Source organism: Ochotona princeps, chromosome 4 (assembly GCF_030435755.1).
Source record: "Ochotona princeps isolate mOchPri1 chromosome 4, mOchPri1.hap1, whole genome shotgun sequence".
NCBI lineage: Eukaryota > Metazoa > Chordata > Mammalia > Lagomorpha > Ochotonidae > Ochotona > Ochotona princeps.
This window is the reverse complement of record NC_080835.1, coordinates 26,792,005-26,812,375: the sequence shown is the minus strand read 5'-3', so window position 1 is coordinate 26,812,375 and position 20,371 is coordinate 26,792,005. Positions and strand designations below refer to the sequence as shown.

The window sequence follows — 20,371 nt, the reverse complement described above, 5'->3', positions numbered from 1 at the left end:
AGGTGTATTTAACATTGGATTCTGGGAAATGGGTGTACAGTTTAGATGGTGCTCGGTGCACGTGCCCTCCTATGGGAATGCTGAGGCTTGACTCCTGGTCTACTCCTAGTTCCAGCTTGGTGAGACTGTAGTCCTGCCATCTGGATGGGAGATTTGGTGGAGCTTCTGCCTCCTGGTTTCTGTCTGGCCTCGCCCTGGCTGTAGCAAAGGATTTGAAAAGTGAATCGAAAGATGGAAACTAGCTCTCTGCTTCTCTAAACAAACAAACAAGGAAAGCAAAAGTGTTTGCAAACCCCGAGCATAGCTTCAATGTTTTTCCAATAGCATTGAATAAAATGCCTCGAGTTGTCCTGTATTAGCCTACTGTGGCAGTTCTGGAACTATTGTTAGTCATTATTCTATACTTTGTGCAGTATTTCTTATCTGAAGATATGTTTAACTTGAAAGAAAATGAAATTTGAGCCCATTTTATAACCTATTAGAAGCTAATGATTTGATAAAGATATTTAAAAACATTAAAAAGTATATGAACTCTTTGTTCAGGAATCATGCATATTTAAAGTACAAAATAAGGGCTTATGTTGCAGTGGAGCAGGTTAAGCCACTGCGTGCAGGCCTGGCCTACCATATTGGTGTGCAGGTTGAAGTCTGTTGAGCTTCCTGTAAATGTGCCTGGGAACACAGTGGCAGATGGCCCAAGTGTTTGGGCTCTTGCCATTTGTGAGAGCCCTGGGCTGTGTCCTTGTTCAGTCCTGGCCATTGGGAAGTAGACCAGCAGATGGAAGATCTCTAACTGCTTTCAGATAAATCAGTCTTTTTTTTCTTTAAGATTTATTTTATTTTCTTTGGAGAGTGAGATATACAGAGAGGAGGAGAGACAGAGAGGAAGATCTTCTGTCCTATGATTCACTCCCCAAGTGACCACAAAGGCCGGAGCTGCACTGATCTGAAGCCAGGAGCCCAGGGCCTCTTCCGGGTCTCCCACACGGGTGCAGGGTCCCAAGACTTTGGCCCATTCTTGATTGCTTTCCCAGGCCACAAGCAGGGAGCTGGATGGGAAGTGGGGCTGCTGGGATACGAACCAGCACCCATATGGGATCCTGGCATGTGCAAGGTGAGGACTTTAGCCACTAGGCTACCACACTGGGCCCAAATCAATCTTTCTGTAAAATAAAGTACATAATTGACAAAAGGAAATGAAATATATTATAAAAGTAGTCAATTACAGACATGCTATACTTTACCTATATGCTGCAATTAATAATTTTGGTTGGATAGCTTGACATGTGTTTGACCAAGTATTTGTGAATGTGTCATAAATATGCTAATTAACAAGGTTTATTTATTTGGAAGGCAGAGTGACAGTAATCTTCCATTTGCTGGTTAATTTCCCAAATAGCTACAATAATTAAGTGGCGGCTTAGCTCATTGTACCTCACACACACACTTGACTTTCCTGAACCCTGGTGTGTTCCCCCTGCTTTGTCTCTGGTGAGTCTGTTTCCTGCAGAGTGGTCTGGAGGCATGTGCTGCTTCCTGTTTCCCAAGCCTCTGCCTCCTGTGCACTCCACCATCCGAACTCTGTGTTTTCATTCCTTTCTCGAGAATTGCTGTGTCTTTTTCCCACCAGTGTTACTGTTTTTTTGTGTAGGTTTTGGCTTATATTGTGCTTTTCAGCATTTTCAACTTGTTCAAGAAATTCAGGTTCCCTTTCCACAACCTCCGACACTCCCCAGCCTTTTAACCTGCTGCAGTATTGGGACTAAAGCAGCGGTGTTGTAATTGTGCCTGGCTGTTGGGTAGAAATCACGTTCTTTGTGTCTAGCAGTTGCATAGCATTCTTTTTCTTTTTTCTTTTTTCTTTTTTCTCTTCTCTTCCCCTCCCCTCCCCTCCCCTCCCCTCCCCTCCCCTCCCCTCCTCTCCTCTGCTCTCTTCTCTTCTCTTCTCTTCTCTTCTCTTCTCTTCTCTTCTCTTCTCTTCTCTTCTCTAGCCGCTTCCCTTACAGCCCAGCTCCCTGTCTTTCCAGGGCGTTAGCAAGGAGCTGGATTGAAACTGGAGCAGGCAGGACTCAAAATGGCAGCCATATGGGATACTATCTCCAAAAATGCTAATGTGATAAATTTTTTTATAAAACAGTGTTTTGTTGTATTTACCTTATTACCATGAAATTATTATCTCATTTGGGATACTGTATAACCTCTTTTATAAATATCTGAGAATAGTATGAGGTTAATTTTGATCAAGAAGAGATTCTAAGGTAACAAGATTGCAGCGTTTTCTGGTGATGTAATTACTCTTAGTGTTGGATGTCATGAGGTCAGCAGCTAACCTTAATTTTGAGCAAAAGATGTGTTACTTATTAGTTGCTTATGCAATTCCAAACTGAATTAAGCTTTCTTCCTGCACTTTTTATGGTGATGAAGTCTATTTAAATTTGAAGAAAGAAGTTTCATTGTAATTCTGGTATGTGCAAGTTTGGGTGCCTTGTGTGGGCTGTGGGGCTTTTTATGTTAATATAACAAAGGTAGTTTTTCCTCTGAAGCTTTCAGAGGAAAAAGTCCCTTTCTAAGTAAGTTCCTTATCAATTTGCAGTTTTAGTTGTGTAGTTTATTACAGGGAACTCAACAGTGTATTACTTTAAAAAGTTAATGATTAGAGGTAAACAGAAAGCAGTTCTAATAGATTTCTGAGAATCCAATGTCCTTTCCTGTTAGGATACTGTTCTGAGAAGGTGTTTGTTTTCTTTCCTCCTTAGCTCTTTGCAAATTGCTTTTTTTTCCTTTGTGTTCCTAAGGAGATTTGGGGATCTCTGCCTTAACCCTTTCCTCAAGTTTTGCCATGAAAATAAGAAAGAAATCTATATTTCTCTGAACACAGCCTCATTTCTATTTTTTCTGATTCTGGCTTGATACCAGAGCGTGTTTCCTGGGGTCTTGTGAAAGAGGGTCCTTGACTCTGACAGTTAAACTCTGAAATATAAAGAACAGTATTTCCATATTCCAGTGATTTTTGGAGATACTTCATTAAGACAGTAGCCATTCATCTTCCTGGTTTTTTAGAATTTGAATCCATTATTCTGGAATGAGTTCTTGTTCAGCTATGAAGGTAGAGTGTTCTGCCATTGGAAATACAAAATAAAATCTTAAAGTTGTTTTGAGTAGATCAAACATTTGATAAGTTTTGAAGAAGTTGACCTTTGATTGTGTAAATATCCATTTAGAATTTTGAATTATCTCTTATGGAAACTCTGTTATTCAGCAGAACCTGTTCCTTTGTACTGCTACAAAATCCACTGTCAGTAGTGGATGTTCACTCAAATTGTTAACCTAAAATCTGACTTCCTCTGTTGAGTTCAGTTGTTTCAGAGGTAGGTTTAGGTGGAACTCCGCTGGTAAGAATCTTTAGTGTTTTGTGTTTAAGTTTCTCTATACACTGATTTTTATAAGAAATGAAAGTTTTGTGGTGATTTTTTTTTTTCGACAGATTTTTCTTTGAAATAGAAAATGAGCACATTTGGCTTTCTAGTAAGGCAGATTTTGTCACCCAAAGTTATAAAACTTTATTTTATATTGCTTTTCCTAATACTCCATTGGCAGGAAGTGGTCATTGTATGAAGAATGTAACTAAAAAGTATGCTTTTGTACGTAAGTATTATAAATTGAATTTGAAATGTTATGTTATGTTTACTTCAAGAAAGAATATTGACTATTTACCTGTAGCCAACAAGTTGTATTTCGATTTTTTATATCGTTTTTAGTGAGGGAATTATTTTATTAAGAATGATTCTTATGTGCATTTTTTGGAATTAACCCTTTTTCTAGACTTGTTAAAGGACAGATTCATATTGGTAGGGTGAGTTCTAGCACCTTTGAAATGTCCAAACAGGTCATTTTCTGTTCCAAAAGTTGGAGCATTTTGCTAAGTCAGATGAAGCTTGTTATTTAATGTGCTGATTCGTGTTATAGTCAACACATTCTCTAGATACTTTGTCCACAATACTGTTGGAAAACACCCAAGACTCTAGTATTTCCAAATAAATGTGTTGTAGCCATTCAGACAAAAGGTTTATGAAGTTTTACGATAGGTAGTGCTCATTTATGTGAATGTGTTTCTTATGAAAATGGCGTAGCATATGGATTTTAAATCAGGTAATTGGGAAGTAAAATAAACTATAACAACAGGCTACTTTTTATTGACTGATTATTGTATACTTTCTGTTTGTGTAGGTTAGTACTGTGGTTCTCTGTGTTTTCAAGATTGAAAGTCTGGGACCCACACTTGGCACAACACCTGGCTATCTCTTCATATGTCCATATCTTATGTTGGAGTGCTGGTTTTAGTCCCTGCAGCTCTGTTTTATGATCAGTGGCTTGGTAATGCATTCTGGGAGGCAGCAGATGATGGATGGCTCCTGACACCTATTTGGGATTGCCAAATGGAATTCCTGGGTCCTGGCTTCAGCTTGTCCTAGCCCTGGTCGTTGCAGCCATTTGGGGAGTAAACCAATGAGCAGATCTTCTCTTTGATCAGTCACCGCTTTTCAAATATATAAGTCAATCTTTAAAAAAAGGGGGGGATTCTTTAAATGGTCAGAGGGTTATCGGCTGTTATACTTGCCATTCTGTTTTTAGTTTTTATTGATTTGAAGCGATTATGTAATGACCAAGAGCTGCAAAAGCTATGAGGAATCAATTACTGCCAGTATTGGCTGTGACCACATCCCAAGTCCTTATCTGCCTTCAGTAAAGAAACTTAACATGTGAGGCCAACTAGCCATATTAGTAACCAGGCTGTCCGAGCTTAACGGAAATGCGCTTGACAGACCAGGCATCCCAGCAAAATACCAAGCTGCTCATTCAGATTGGAGTTTTTCTAGATGGGTGTATGAACCCACCAATTCTCTTCCCTCCTGCCTGTTCTGGCTACAAGGCTTTGTGGGCTTTTGGAATCCAAGAAATTCCACCTACGACTTTACGAGCATGGTGTTATTGGAACTAATAATCCCTCTGACTCAGGGCACAGATTTCCGTAAACTGCCTGGCCTTGGGAAGGGGCTGTGACCTACCTCACAATGTTACGGTCTGGACAAGATTTTTGATGTGTTAATGCTGATCTGTTTGCAAGACTTCTTTCAACCACACAGAATTCCATTTTTAATTCTACCTTCCCTCACATGTGTAGGCTAACATCTACCTTGCCACCCAGTGATGCTTTAAGTTTTGTTAATTAATTTGAGAGAAAGGGAAAGATAAGAGTGCTCACATGCTGATTCACACACTGTCTGCAGTGGTATTTTGCTGCGCCAGGTTGGAGGGGGAAGCCGGGACCTGGATCTGAGGCTGTAGGTTAGTGGCAAGGACGCAAGCTCTTGAGCCATCACCTGCTTCTTGCCACAATCCGTATTGGTGGGAAGTTGGAATTGGACATTTGATCAAGAATCAAAGCAAGATACTTGATATGGTGTGTTTGAACTGCTTTGGCCAATTCCCACCCCAATCATATGTATAATAATAAAAAGAAAAGCTCGTGCCTACTACTTGTGGTGATTACTTTTTAAAAAACCGGTCTTGGCAGATGATCCCAGGAACTGATTGTGTATCTGACTCTAGATTTTTGTTGTTCTAGGTTGGGCCTAAGCTACTCAACTGTTTTTTTCACAAGACAGTGACCAGAAAACAGCGTTGTTCAGGAATTGTATTGGGTGGTGGGTTTTTGACCTAGCTGTTGAGCTGCTGGCTAGAATGCTCACATTTGATTGGAGTGCTTGGATTCAAGGTATTTCAGGGGCTGTTTAAATATTTGGATGATGCCTACATCAATTTAATTTTGAGACATTTAAACTTTGTGAGGAAATGCAAAATACTAGAAAGGATATTACAGTATCAAGCAATTTCTAAAAACATTTATTAATTTATTGATTATTTAAAAGACAGATTTGCAGAGAGAAGGAAAGACACAGAGGTATTCCATCCCCTGATTTGCTCCCCAAATGGCTACAATTGAGACCTGGACAGCTCTGAAGCTGGGAGCCAGGAGCTTCATCTTGGTTTCCAAATGGGTGCAGGGGCCCAGAGAGGACATCCTCTGCTGCTTTCCCAGGCCATTGGCAGGGAGCTGGACCTGAAATAAAGCGGCCAGAACACAAACTAGTGCCCGTTCCTGAGGCTGGAACCACAGGTGGAGGCTTTAGTCTCCATACCATGGTGCTGGCGTCTCTAGTATTAAATGGTATTCAGTTATATCATAAAATGATATGTGGGGGTTGAGTCCCAGCCAACGCAGTTGTAACCCAATTCTCTGCTATTGGGCCTGGGAAGGCAGCAAAAGATGGCTCAGGAGCTTGAGCCACTACCACTAGATGGGGGAGGTCCAGAATGAGTCCCGTCGCTGGTCATGGTGGCCGTTTTGGGAATGAATAGTAGATAGAAGAGTTCTGTGTCTTTCCTCACATTATCACTCTTTGAAATCAGCAAATACATTCAAAACATGAAATGATTTCTGAATGAAACATTGTTGATGCCTTGGTATTCTTTTCTGCTGATTGATGTATGTCAAAACATTCTAAAGATTAAAAAAGTAATTTTTTTCTAAGCATGTTTATGAAAGCAAATCTATAACTGTAAGCATAAGCTAACAGTTTTACACAAAACTAAATTATGGATAAAGTCTTTAGCTTGAAGATTTGTGGTATGTACAGATCACTTTCATGTGAAGCAAGGACCACCTGTCTTACCTCGTGCAATCAGGATGTAGTCATTTGTGCACAAACTAGGATTGTGATGAAGTTGATGTTTGCAATATTCTGTACAAGGTGAACAAGTTTGAAAACATTTGTGAGTTTATGGAGAATAATGAAGAAAGGAAAATGAAGAATAATGAGAGGTTTTATTCATTTAACCCTGATGTAGGCTATGTGATGAGTGCAAAGTACTTAAAAACAGCCCAGTTTCTATTTGGCCTGGTAGTTAGGTTGACCCTGTTAACTGTGTTCTTTTTTAACTATTTAATTCATTTAATGCAGAATAAGAGAAATGGAGAGACAATGAGCTCTTCCATCTATTGATTCATTCCCCAGATGTCTTCAAGTATTGCGATGGGGCAAGGTTGAGCCAGTAGCTTTTTTCAGGTCTCCCACATTGGTGACAGGGGCCTATACACTTGGGCCATCTTCAGCTGCTTTTTCCTAGGTCGTAAGCAGGGAGCTGGATCAAAAGTGGAGTAATTGGAACATGAACAGTGTTTATGCGGGATGCTGCTATGTCACAACACAGGCCTCTCTTCTGATTTTGTAGAAGATTTTGTTTATTTCATTTTATTGGGAAGGCTGTGCTCTCCTTTGCTAGTTCACTCTACAAATGCCTGCAATAGCCATGGCTATGCTCTACTGAAGCCAGGAACCAGTAACTCACATGGGTGGCCGAGACCAAAATGATTACCATCTGCTATCTCCCAGGGTGTGCATTAGCAGGAGGCTGGGTCTGGAGCTGAGCCTGTGCTTGAACCAGGCACTCTAGTACAGAGTGCAAACATAGCAAGAGATGCTGTAACAGTTGCACTGAATGCCTGCGCCAGACCCTGTTCATTGCAAAAAATGATAGTGAGGGCTTAGAGCGTAGGTTGCCTTTAAATGTTTCCAAAGTGCTGCAGACATTTCTGCAGGGTTGAAAGTCATTCTAACAGTGCTGAAAGGTCTTTTCTTGGAATGATTAAATTTATTACTCATTGGCTTATAAAAATGCTTGGTGAAGGTCTCCTTGTCTAAAGGGCTTTTACTTATCTGGAAAAAGTGTGCATACATGCCTCCTCCCACAAGTGTGTATCTTACATCTGTCAAGTGTGCCAGACCCAGAATGTGTCAGGATAAAGACCAAGAAGCACTGTACTCAGATATGAAAGTTTGCTTTGGTGCTTAGTATGTTTATAAATATTTTGGCTTTACATAGATAAGAGAAGTGTGAATTTTGGATCAATTATTTTACTAGAGTTTAGTGAAGAATATTGGGAATCTGTGGTAGGAGATAAAAAGTTGTTAGGTCAAGGAACTGGTGTGCAACATTTGAGGACTGAAGATGAGTGGCTGTATTGATATGAGCAGCTCAGATCTTAGTTTAATTGAGACAAGCCAAGGAATGAAGGCTGTGAGAGAGGACTTGATGTACGTAAAAAAGAAAATTTGCTTATAGACAAGGAGAAATTACTTACATTTTTTTGGTTGTTTCTGGTGTTTTTTTTTTGGATACTTACTTTTACTTGATTTGTAATAATTTAATAATTTCTACTTCTCAGTGATAGTCTAAAGTAACTGAAGAAAGCTCAGTAATTATTTGGGAGTGCCTGGCTGGGATATATGAAGTTTCCATCGAGTTTAGTCTTTGGTGTGTGAGGTTCAGTGCCCTTCATCAGCACACAAAAGGAAGTAGAAGGCTTACTTGTTAGATTGCTGATAACATCAAACTCTAGTTACTGGTGTTGTCTATTGATGAGGAAAGCGTTAGTTTTGAAAATTGCCTACTATGAATGATAAAATAACAAATGATGGTGAGGATGTGGAGACCAAAATGTATACTGGTAAAGATACGCACAACAGTGTGATGGTTCATACCAAGTAGACTTCGGGTCTGTGTACAAAAGGATTGAAAGGAAGTTCTGAAAGATATGTATACATCCATATTCATAGCAACATATTCACAGTAACCACAATGTGACAGTAGCCTAGGTGCTGGTCAGTGGATGAATGACCAAACAAAATCAGTGTATATGTACAATGAAATGTCATTCTTTCTTCAAAAGGAAAGAGATTCTGTCATGCTACAGCTTGAATGAATTTTGAAAAAACTTTTTAAAGATTTATTTATTTTTATTGCTAAGTCAGATCTATAGAGAGGAGGAGAGACAGAGAGGAAGATCTTCCGTCTGATGATTCACTCCTCAAGTGACCTCAACGGCCGGTGCTGTGCTGATCTGGAGCCAGGAGCCAGGAACTTCCTCCAGGTCTCCCACATGGGTGCAGGGTCCCAAAGCATTGGGCCGTCCTCCACTGCTTTCCCAGGCCACAAGCAGAGAGCTGGATGGGAAGTGGAGCTGCCGGGATTAGAAACAGTGCCCATATGGGATCCCGGGGCTTTCAAGGCGAGGACTTTAGCCGCTAGGCCACGCCGCTAGGCCACGCCGCCGGGCCTGAATTTTGAAATATTATGCAAAGTCACAGACAATTTTACATACCTTAGGTGTCTAGAGTAATCAAAACCATGGATAGAGTAGAATGGTGAGTGCCTAGCAGGAGGGAGAATAGGAAGCTAGTGTTTAATTAACACAGAGTTTCAGTATGATTCCTGAGGAAGAATAATGTTTTGGAGATGGATGGTGGAGATAGTTATCCAACAATTTAAATGAACTTGATATCATGAGAGAGTCCAGTTAAAATGGATAAAATATTAAGTTTTTTTTTTTAATTGGAAAGTCAGCTATAGAGAGGAGGAAAGACAGAAAGATCTTCCATCCACTGGTTCACTCCCCAAGTGGCTGCAACGGCCAGAGCTGGACCACTTGCATTCCAGTTCCTTGCCAAGGTACCTGAGAAAGCAGAAGGTGAAGGCTCAAGTGCTTGGGTCCTTTGCCACCAATATGGACAGTATGGGAGATCTGGGTGGGGTTCCAGACTCCTGACTTTGTTGTGCCCCTCTTCCCCTTCTAAGATTGATTTATTTCTGGAAGGCATATTTATGGAGAGAAGGAGAGAGAGAGAGAGAGGGAGAGACCCTCCAGCTTGGATCACTTCCCAAATGGTTGGAATGGTCAGAGTTGGACCCATCTGAAGCTGGGAGCCAGTGCTTCTTCCAGGTCTCCTGTGTGGGTACAGGGACCCAAAGTCTGGGACCATATTACACTGCCTTCTCAGACCATAAGCAGGAAGCTGGATTGGGAAGTGGAGCGTCTGGGACTTGAACCAGCACCCATGTAGGATGCTGTCATTGGCAGGCAAAGTAGTCTATTATGCCATTGTGCCATCCCCTAAAATAGTAAATGTTATGATATACATTTTACCACAATTTTAAAAAAGGAAAAGATTTTAAAAATGGAGATCTGAACAAGTACAAGGATAAATTTGACCAAGGAGAATATAATTCACTCTCTTTTCTTGAATCTAATTGTAATGTCAGAGTACACTTAAAAGAACTCTGGGTTTGGGCCCGGCACGGTAACCTAGCAGCTAAAGTCTTTGCCTTGAACACGCTGGGATCCCATATGGGTGCCAGTGCTAATCTTGGTGGCCCCACTTCCCATCCAGCTCCCTGCTTGTGGCCTGGGAAAGCAGTTGAGGATGGCTCAAAAAGCCTTGAGACCCTGCACCCATGTGGGAGACCTGGAAGAGGCTCCTGGGTCCTGGCTTTGTATCGGCACGCACCAGCTATTGCGATCACTTGTGGAGTGAATTCAATAGATGGAAGATCTTCCTGTCTCTCCTCCTCTCTGTATATCTGATTTTGAATAAAAATAAATAAATGTTTTTTAAAAAAGAACTCTGTTCAATAGAAACTAACTCAGAAATTGTGTGTTGCTAATAAGTGGAATGTGTTAGTGGAGTGTTTCTCTGTTCCCTCTATCTTCAGAAGGCCTGATATGTGTAATAAGAAGAGGCATGCGAATATATCTCACTGTGGTTTGTAGTGGTCAGATCCATGACTGTGGCGTGAGTTTTGGTTACATGGCTGGTTTGGTAATTGTTAAAGTATGTGAACAATTTGGATAGAGTTCATGTGGGACTTAAAGTATGTTGGAGGATTTGACAGTAAGGTCCATGTCAGTCCACTTAGGCTGCTACAATAGTACTTGAATTTGATGATTTAGAATAGATGTAAATATACTACCTGCAGTCCTGGAGGCTGTCCAGGACTGCAGGAGAAGGAAGTCCAGGATGTAGGAGACAGCAGAGCCAGTGTCTGAGGGATGACATCTTCCAGTTCTATTCTCACATCACAGAAGGGGTGGACACATCTGAACCCAGGGGCCTCCCAAATGCTTTAGGTAAAGGCACTGGCTAATTTCAGTGTAAGAATTTGAGGGGGCCTGGCGGCGTGGCCTAGCGGCTAAAGTCCTCGCCTTGAAAGCCCCGGGATCCCATATGGGCGCCGGTTCTAATCCTGGCAGCTCCACTTCCCATCCAGCTCCCTGCTTGTGGCCTGGGAAAGCAGGAGAGGACGGCCCAATGCATTGGGACCCTGCACCCGCGTGGGAGACCCGGAAGAGGTTCCTGGTTCCCGGCTTCGGATCGGCGTGCACCGGCCCATTGCGGCTCACTTGGGGAGTGAATCATCGGATGGAAGATCTTCCTCTCTGTCTCTCCTCTTCTGTATATCTGGCTGGCAACACAGACAACAGAAGATGAAAGGGAGATTATCAAACCTGAGGAATGAAAGAAAGCTTTGTGGTTTTTCATTCAGGTTGGGGACATGCATGTTTAAAGTGCAAAATAAGGGCTGAGGTTGCAGTAGACTTGGTTCAGCCACCACTGGGATAACATTGGAGTACAGGTTTGAGTCCCAGCTGCACCACTTCCCGTTCTGTTCCCTGCTAATGTGCCTGGGAAGACAATGGAAGATGGCCCTTTAAAACCCTGCCACCCAGGTGGAGGAACTTGTTGGAGATCTTGGTTTTCTGGCTTTGCTTTGCCCAGGATCTGACTGTTGGGGCTCTGTGGGGAATTAGCCAATGGATGAAGGTCTCTCTGTGTGCCTGTTCCTCTTTCTGCCTTTCAAATAAATATTTAAGCAACTTCATTCCTTAATCAACTGATAAGAACAAATGACAAAGTCTTGAATAATGTAGTTGTAGAGGAAGCTAGCATCTATTACAGTGAAAAACAATAGCAAGAAGTATTGTAGCAGATGATACTTTGGGATGCATGTGCTTCCCCAGTTCCCAGGAATCCAGTATTCTAACATTCATTAGTATCATACGTAAGATATTCTTATCAGCTGTTGATTCTACAATGGACATTAGTGAAAAAGATTTAATACTTGGATATGGTAGGGATGAGTTGATTAGTAATTTGCGGTTCTTTTTTTTGTGATGTATTGTAGCTGTCACCGCCTCCACTTGCTTCTGATGATAATATTACTAGCTTTCTCCATCCCTCATGACATTTTTGTCATTGGTTATGTTCTGAAGTCTTTTTCTTTGTGATTGTTCTGATAGAGCACAGTGGTTGAGACTTGGTGAGGAACAGTGACTTTTTCATAGTTTCTGTTGGTTGCCATGGTTGGGGCTGTTGGGTTGATTGCTTGTTTTCTGTCTTGGTCTGTTGGGAGAGAAAGTTTAGGAACAACAGGATTCAGAAGTTGTAACACTTTAATTTCTTTGGATCAGCTACTTAGCATTTCAGCTGTTATTCACATAATACCTTGATTTGTGAATCAGAGAGAATGGGTTGAGCTAGAGTGGTATGCGTTGGTTCTATTCCCTGGTATTCTGTCTCTTGTTTTTTCAGATGTGAGGGCCTGAACTGAGAGGACTAGAATTTGACCGCTTTTTGTCCTGATAAGGTATCAGATTTTGTTGAGAATCTAAGTATCCTTGGGAGCACCTGTGCCTGGACCACACCTCTGGTCTATTGAATCAGGATTTTTCTAGGGTAGAGTTTGAAGTGTGTATTTGTTTGTTAAGAAAAAGTGCAAACATATTTAAAATTAGGGGTTTTGTGAGCTTTTAAAAAATGTTTTATGGCAAATCTGATTTTATCCCTAGCCCCATCCACGTTGTCCAGTTCTGTATTTCTTGAAGCGAAGCCCAAATTCTGTTCATTTGTTTTTCTTTTAAAAAGTATCCTATTTCATTTAAAAAATATTTATTTTACTTGAAAGAGTTACAGAGAGGAGGAACAGAAAGGGAAAGAGAAATTTAATCAGCTGGTTCACTACCCAGAAAACCCCAATTGCTGGGACTGGAGCAGCCAAAACCAGGAGCCAGGAGCTGCTTCTGGATTTTCTGCGTAGATTGTTGAGGTCCAAGCTTTGGGCGTCTACTGCTGCTTTCCCCAGGGGACTAGCAAGAAGCTGGATCAGAAGTGGCCAGCTGGGACACAACCCAGCACCCATATGGGAGGCTGGAGTTGCAGGCAGTGTTTTAATGCACTACTCCTTAATGCTGGCTCCTAAATTGAAGAATTGATGTTTGTGATTTGCTAAAATGATAGGGTATCATTATTAACATATATTTTTGAATGTGGAAAATGAAAGTATTTTGAAACATCCAACATTAGTTGAACACCAATTTCATATCCTGACTGCTTTGATTCAGGCCTAGTGTCAAAGAGGTGTTTACATAGTGACATTGCAATGTGATGTGATGCATGGAGTGCGGGTGAGCACACAGAGACTGAGATCCCTGAATGCTCAGCTATTCCTGGAGGGTGATTTGTGAGTGTGTATGTGGTAGAAAAGACATCAGTAAGAAAGTATTGACTGAATTGGGTCTGAACATGAAGGAGTGTTGCAGGTATTTCTAGGATGGATGTGCAGAAATGCATTAGATAAAAAGAACATCAAGGTAAAGTGCTTATTTCTGGCTAGTTGTTTATTTTTGCATGATTTTTACAAGGACTTTACAATTAGAGAAATTCCATGGTAATCACGTACAAGTAGAAAACGTGGAATATTCTATCAAGTGATAATTCATATCAAATTGCTTCAACCTAGACTTACATATAGTTTTTCAGAGACTAATTAAGCAGATGGTAGATTGAATACCTGTTTAATGCAGTTTTTCTGTTATGTTACTGAGGAATTGTTATTTGTGTGGTTTGAGTTTCTGTGTACAATTGTTGAATGATTTTGTACAAAAAATAAAGGGATAAGGAAGAAAATTAGATATGGCAGTAAGAAATGTAAGTTCCACATTCATATCTGTGTTAAATCAGAGTCAAATTAATTTGCAAAATTATTGTGTACATAATGATCATGTAATTAGAGTATCTTGTATTTTACCTTTAATAACCTCAAATGTTTTTTATGTACAGGGATAAAAAAAAAAACATAGAATGTCATTGTTTTGGAGAACCTTGCCATGTTTTATAGTAATCCGTATTTTGAAATTTAAATAGACTAAGGACACTTGTTTGTAGGACATGTAAAGGCATTTAACCATACAAAAACAAAATTGGGAGGCTCTATGAATATTATTGAGTAGAATAATTAATTTGTAAATAATGCCTTTTGAGATCAAATGCTAGTATATTTAAGAACTAGAATTTTAGATCTGACTATATATATATTTAAAATAAACTTAGTTTTTTCTTTTTTCTCTTTGAGGCAGTTCTTGAGCTTCAGATTTAGGGAAATAACTAAAAGCTCTGTTTTCTTTTCATTGTAATTTTGTGTTAAAATGTTTTAGTTTTGCTAAATGTGTGTAATTTAGGGATCTGTAGTTTTCCCTTTTGAGGAAAATGATCAACACATCTGTTTTCTCTGAGATATCTTGACTTTTGTTGTTTCTTAATAAGCATTAATGAGTAAATTAATCTTTATTCTGAATCTGGTTTTTTTGTAATACTCAAAATGACTGGAATACTAATTGACTAAAATGTAGATTTCGAAGATGTTTATTTTAGATTATAGATTTGCATATTAAAAATCTGTTGCCTGAGATAAAAATATTAATATTTCTTTTTTGTTTTTGTTTTTAAAGGTATGGCCTCACAAGTCTTGGTCTACCCACCATATGTTTATCAAACTCAGTCAAGTGCCTTTTGTAGTGTGAAGAAACTCAAAGTAGAGCCCAGCAGTTGTGTATTCCAGGAAAGAAACTATCCACGGACCTATGTGAATGGTAGAAACTGTGGAAATTCTCATCCTCCCACGAAGATACTGTTTAATAGACCTCGAGGACACAACTTTTCGTTGCAGACAAGTGCTGTTGTTATAAAAAACACTGCAGGTGCTACAAAGGTGATAGCGGCTCAGGCGCAGGCAGCCCCGGTGGAGGCACCTCCGGTTGGAGTGTGGCGGAGCAGATTCCATTTCCTCGAAGGCACCCAGCGATGTGGATTGAAGCGCAAGAGTGAGGAGTTGGATAATCATAGCAGCGCAATGCAGATTGTTGATGAATTGTCCATACTTCCTGCAATGTTGCAAACTAACATGGGAAACCCAGTGACAGTTGTGACAGCTACCACAGGAACCAAACAGAGTTGTACCACCGGAGAAGGTGACTATCAGTTAGTGCAACATGAAGTCCTTTGCTCCATGAAAAATACTTATGAAGTCCTTGATTTTCTTGGTCGAGGTACTTTTGGCCAGGTAGTTAAATGCTGGAAAAGAGGGACAAATGAAATTGTGGCAATCAAGATTTTGAAGAACCACCCTTCTTATGCACGTCAAGGTCAAATAGAAGTAAGCATATTAGCAAGGCTCAGTACTGAGAATGCGGATGAATATAACTTTGTACGCGCTTATGAATGTTTTCAGCACCGTAACCATACTTGTTTAGTCTTTGAGATGCTGGAACAAAATTTATATGACTTTCTGAAACAGAATAAATTCAGTCCTCTGCCTCTAAAAGTGATACGGCCCATTCTACAGCAAGTGGCTACTGCACTGAAAAAATTGAAAAGTCTTGGTTTAATACATGCTGACCTCAAACCAGAGAACATTATGTTGGTGGATCCTGTTCGACTGCCATATAGGGTTAAAGTAATAGATTTTGGGTCGGCCAGTCACGTATCAAAGACTGTTTGTTCGACATATCTACAATCTCGGTACTACAGGTAGGTAACCGTCACTGCCAAAATGACTCTATGTCTATATGTGATAGAAGATTCTGCTTTGGTTAAATACAAGAGTACCTAATGAAGTCAAGACAATGGAATTAAAAGAAGCTTTAATTTGGTATAAACACTTTTGAAATCCATTCACAAGGTTGTTTTTTTTTTTTTTTCTTAAAGAGTAATTATTTGAAAGGCAGAATTTCAGAGAGACAGAGAATTTCTTCTCCGCTTGTTCACTCTCCAAATGTATATAATGGTCAGGGCTGGGCCAGATCTTGCACAGGAGTTGCATTGGCTCAAGTACAAGGGCCATCTGCTGTTTTCCCAGGTGCACTGAGACTTGAACCTGTGCTCACATGGGATGCTTGAGTAATCCCTCTCCCGTAATGTTTTCATAATATGCATTCCGCATGAACTGAGGACTCTTTTTAAAAAAACAGATTTATTTTATTTATTTGAAATGTAAAGTTACAGATTGAGAGGTGACCAGAGAGAGGTCTTCATCTGCTGGTTTGCTCTAAATGCTGTAATAGTCAGGATGAGATCAGGCTGAAGTCAGGAGCCACAAGCTTCTTCCAGGTCTCCCAAGTGGATGCAGGGACATCTTTTGTGTTCCCAGGCACATTAGCAGGGAGTTGGATGGGAAGTGGAGCAGCTGGGATACGAACTGGCACCCATATGGGATCCTGGTGCTTGCAAGGTGAGGATTTAGCCTTTGAACCACTGTACAGGCCTGCTGTTTTCTTTTTAAGTTTATTTTATTTGAAAGGTAGATTGTACAAAAAGGAGAGGTGTAATAGATTTTCCATCTCCCAGTTATTCCTCCAATGGCCACAGTGCCCAGAGCTGATCTGAAGCTGGGACCCAGGAGCCTCTTCTGGGTCTTCCAGGTGGGTAGACTCCCGAGGACTTCGGCCATCAGCCACTGCTTTTCCAGGCTATAGACAGGGAGGTGGATCAGAAGTGGAGTATCAGAAACACAGACCAGTCCCCATATGGGATGTTGGTGCCACAAGGTGAAAGATTGTCTGGGATCCATGTTTGGTTGAAAATCAGATTTGAGAGAGAGAGAAAGAAAGAGACACAGAGGGAGATCTTCCATCTGCTGATTCACTCCTCAAATGGCCACAATGGCCAAGGCTAAGCTGATCCAAAGCCAAAAACCAGAAAGTTCTTCTGGGTCTCCGGTGTGGGTGCAGGGTCCCAAGGACTTGGGACATTCTCCCAAGTCCACAGATGGAGAGCTGGATCAGAAACGGAGCAGTTGAGACTAGAACCAGCACCCATATGGGATGCCAGTGCTTGCAGGTGGATGATTAGACTGCTGAGCCACCATGCCATCCCCAGCATGCTTAACTTAAAAGAAAAAAATGTAAAAATTTTTTTTAAAGATTTATTTATTTTATTCCAAAGTCAGATATACAGAGTAGAGGAGAGACAGAGAGGAAGATCATCCGTCTGATGATTCACTCCCCAAGTGAGCCGCAACGGCCAGTGCGCGCTGATCCGAAGCCGGGAACCTGGAACCTCTTCCGGGTCTCCCACGCGGGTGCAGGGTCCCAAATCTTTGGGCCGTCCTCGACTGCTTTCCCAGGCCACAAGCTGGGAAGTGGAGCTGCCGGGATTAGAACCGGCGCCCATATGGGATTCCGGGGTGTTCAAGGTAAAGACTTTAGCCGCTAGGCCACGGTGCCGGGCCCAAGAATGTAAATATTTTTAAGAAAAATTTATTTGAAAAGCAAAAAGCAAAAGAAAGCCAGATGTTTATTCAAGGCCCACATGTCGGCAGCAGCTTGGACTGGAACAGGTTGAAGCTAGGAGATGGGAACTCAATCTGAGTTCTGCACAGGGTTGGCTGACTCAAGCACTTGGTGTGTCATGCTGCTTCCAGTGTCTGCATCAACAGGAACCTGGAACTGGAAGGCTGTTTGGGACCTAACCCAGGGCATTGATACAGGATGAAAGTGTTTCATCTTAACAACTATGTTAAATTCCGCCTCTTAAATATTTTTTAGCTTTTAAAACTAAACTGGGAGTGCCTTTCTCTGCTTCCAAGAGGCACCCAATCTCCCAGGAGGTGCTTTCTCTTTCCCTCTTCTTTCCACCTTCACCTGGTCACTTTGCAAATAAAACTGGAAAAGAAACAAAAATAAATTAAACTGATCTTGTCTTGATTTGCTTATGAGTATACCTCAAAGCAATTTTCAGGAAATAGAATTAAAAGAAAAGTTTAAGTGGTAGGTTTAATTCTGTCATTTATTTTACTTGAAATGGGACTAGGGAGGGAGGCAGAGACAGAAAGAAACGAGAATTTCCAATTTGCTGCTTCATTCCCCAAGTGGCTGCAGCAGTTGGGGTGGACCAGGTTCCAGCTGGGAGCCAGGAGCCCACTCTAGGTGGGTGCCAAGGGTCCATGCACTCACTTGAGACATTGTCACCTGCTGCCCTCCAGGGGCACACTGTCAGGAAACTGCATGTTGGAATAGAACTAGGAACTCCAGTGTGGAGTATCGGTGTTTCAAACAGCCTCTTAGCTGCAATGCCAAATGCCCATTGCTAGAAAATCTGTTTTGAAAATCTTTAGGGCTCAGTGCAGTTGTTCAACTGGCTAATTTCCCCCCTTGCCAAGTGCTAGCATCCCCTATGGACATCCAGCTCCTTGCCTGTGGTCTAGGAAAGCAGTAGAATTTGACCCAAAGCCTTTGAACCCCTTACTCACATGGGAAACCCAGAAAAATCGGGTTGTTTTGGATCATCTCAGTTCTGGCCTTTGCGACCACTTGGGGAGTAAACCAGCCAATAGAACAATAGGTCAGCATGTTCTCCCTGTCTCTCTCCTCTCTTTGAGTTTGCCTTTCCAATAAAAATAAGTAAATCTTAAAAAAAAAAAAAAAAGCCTTGGTTAGTGCCTCCCCTCCTCCCCTTCCTTTGTACTCTTTGAGTCCCGTCTTTAGGTTTTTGTAATCAGCGAATACATATCAACCCCCAGTTCCAGCACTTGGGTCCTATATTCACTAGTTAGTAAATGATTTCACTTTATTTGGGTCCTGCATTATTCTGCATGTCATGTTTAGCATGCTGTGACACCTAAGAGTCTTAAAATCTTTTGAAATTTTGGCTGAGTGTAAAAAGAAGTCTTATTTTTTTATGCATAAGAATGTCTACTGACTTAATAAATCTTTTAGGAGAGTGAACCACATCCTTTAAAAAGCAATCTAAAATGTTAAATATTTTATGGAAATTTCTACTATTAGGCCTATGCAGAAATACTAGCTTCTTTGTTGGAAATGAAGGAAAAGATAATGAATAATTAGTAGTTTCTGATTTTCGTTCATATATAAATTTCCAGATAAGCAATTTACTTATCTCACAGAAGCTGTTACTATGCTAAATTCTAGGTTCTGCGTTGAAAGTAAAGGAAGTTTGTAAGCAAAATTTGTAAGTAGTGCTTTATGATTGATGTAGCTGGGATAAAAAATTGAAAATGGACCTTATGGCAATTAGATCACAGTGTTGGAGGATTCAGTAAATATGAAAGTAGATTGCTAACATGTAATGAAGTTCTTACCCATACTGTTTTCACATGCAGGATTGTTTGCATGAAAGTGTCAGGGAGCCATTACCCCCTTTCAGCTTTGAACCCTGATAATTCCAGCTCAGTTTTCAACTAGGTTACTTATAAATCTGTTTAGAAAATATTGAAAATGTTTTGTATTTGATTTTTTCACTCTTTGTTAAAATTGTGTTTTTAAAATGGGAGAAGGATGTGGAAACTTACCAAATAAAATATTTTCGAGCTAAACACAGTAGGAACACACATATGCTGATTTCCAGGGTCAATGATTTGTGTTTAAACACCAGTTCAAGTATTATTCTATTTCTTTGAACTGTGCGACACAGAAATGTAGTAGGGATATCTTAAAATAGCCGGAGTAGCATGGCCAGAAATGGTTGACTACTATAGATGGTGAGGCTGTCTTGCCGCTGCGGTGACAGAAGCCAGGAGTACATGGTAAGGGCATTGATTTGTTCAAGGTCAGCATGTTCTAAATTCGGCTGCTTGAGTGTGGTTTCTGTCAAGAACACATAGGGCTCTTGAGCACGTAAAAGGTTTTAGAAGTAGAAGGTGCAGTATTTATGAGATGTGGTGGCAGCATTCGGGTCATGAATTTTTTCTTTTTTTTAAATATAGAATTTTGGCCTGTGGTTTTGAGTCATTTCAGAGCACAGCAACCGGAAAAGGAGGTTGGGGGTGTAATGTAACCTGTTTTGCAGTGAGTCTTTGCTGTAATGACAGCTGAATTAAAGCTTGCTTTCTACGTTGCATGTATTAGTTGACACATGATAGGTGATGGGGAAGAATCGGTTTAGACTTGACAGTTTTGCTTAGGACCTTTCCAACTCTGTTGCCTTCTTAGATCATGAGGTATCAAAAACAGAGCACCTGGAACAAAATTAAAGAGCAGAGAGAAACCCCTTGAATCATAACTGAGATTTTGTACGAAGGACTTTTTAGCAGAATACCATGTATACACACTACGTGATTTTATCCAGGTGCTTTTCCTTGTTATGTTTCCTGCTTTCTCACCGTTCTGAGGCATGATGGTTGG

General features: G+C 40.8%; 1 protein-coding gene across 7 annotated transcripts in view; it reads left to right on the top strand.

Annotated features, from left to right (window-relative positions):
• HIPK3 (homeodomain interacting protein kinase 3) overlaps positions 1-20,371 on the top strand; it is a 123,312-nt gene that overhangs the window by 41,386 nt on the left and 61,555 nt on the right. For 4 of the 7 annotated variants that reach the window (XM_058663196.1, XM_004585418.4, XM_058663195.1 and 1 more), the window contains exon 2: positions 14,684-15,761. In XM_058663196.1, coding sequence (XP_058519179.1) covers positions 14,686-15,761 — 1,076 coding nt within the window. In that variant the 5' untranslated portion in view covers positions 14,684-14,685. Of the gene's footprint in view, positions 1-11,401; positions 11,427-13,616; positions 13,734-14,683; positions 15,762-20,371 lie in introns of those variants that run through there. The other 3 variants (XM_058663199.1, XM_058663194.1, XM_058663198.1) reach the window with 2 other exon arrangements.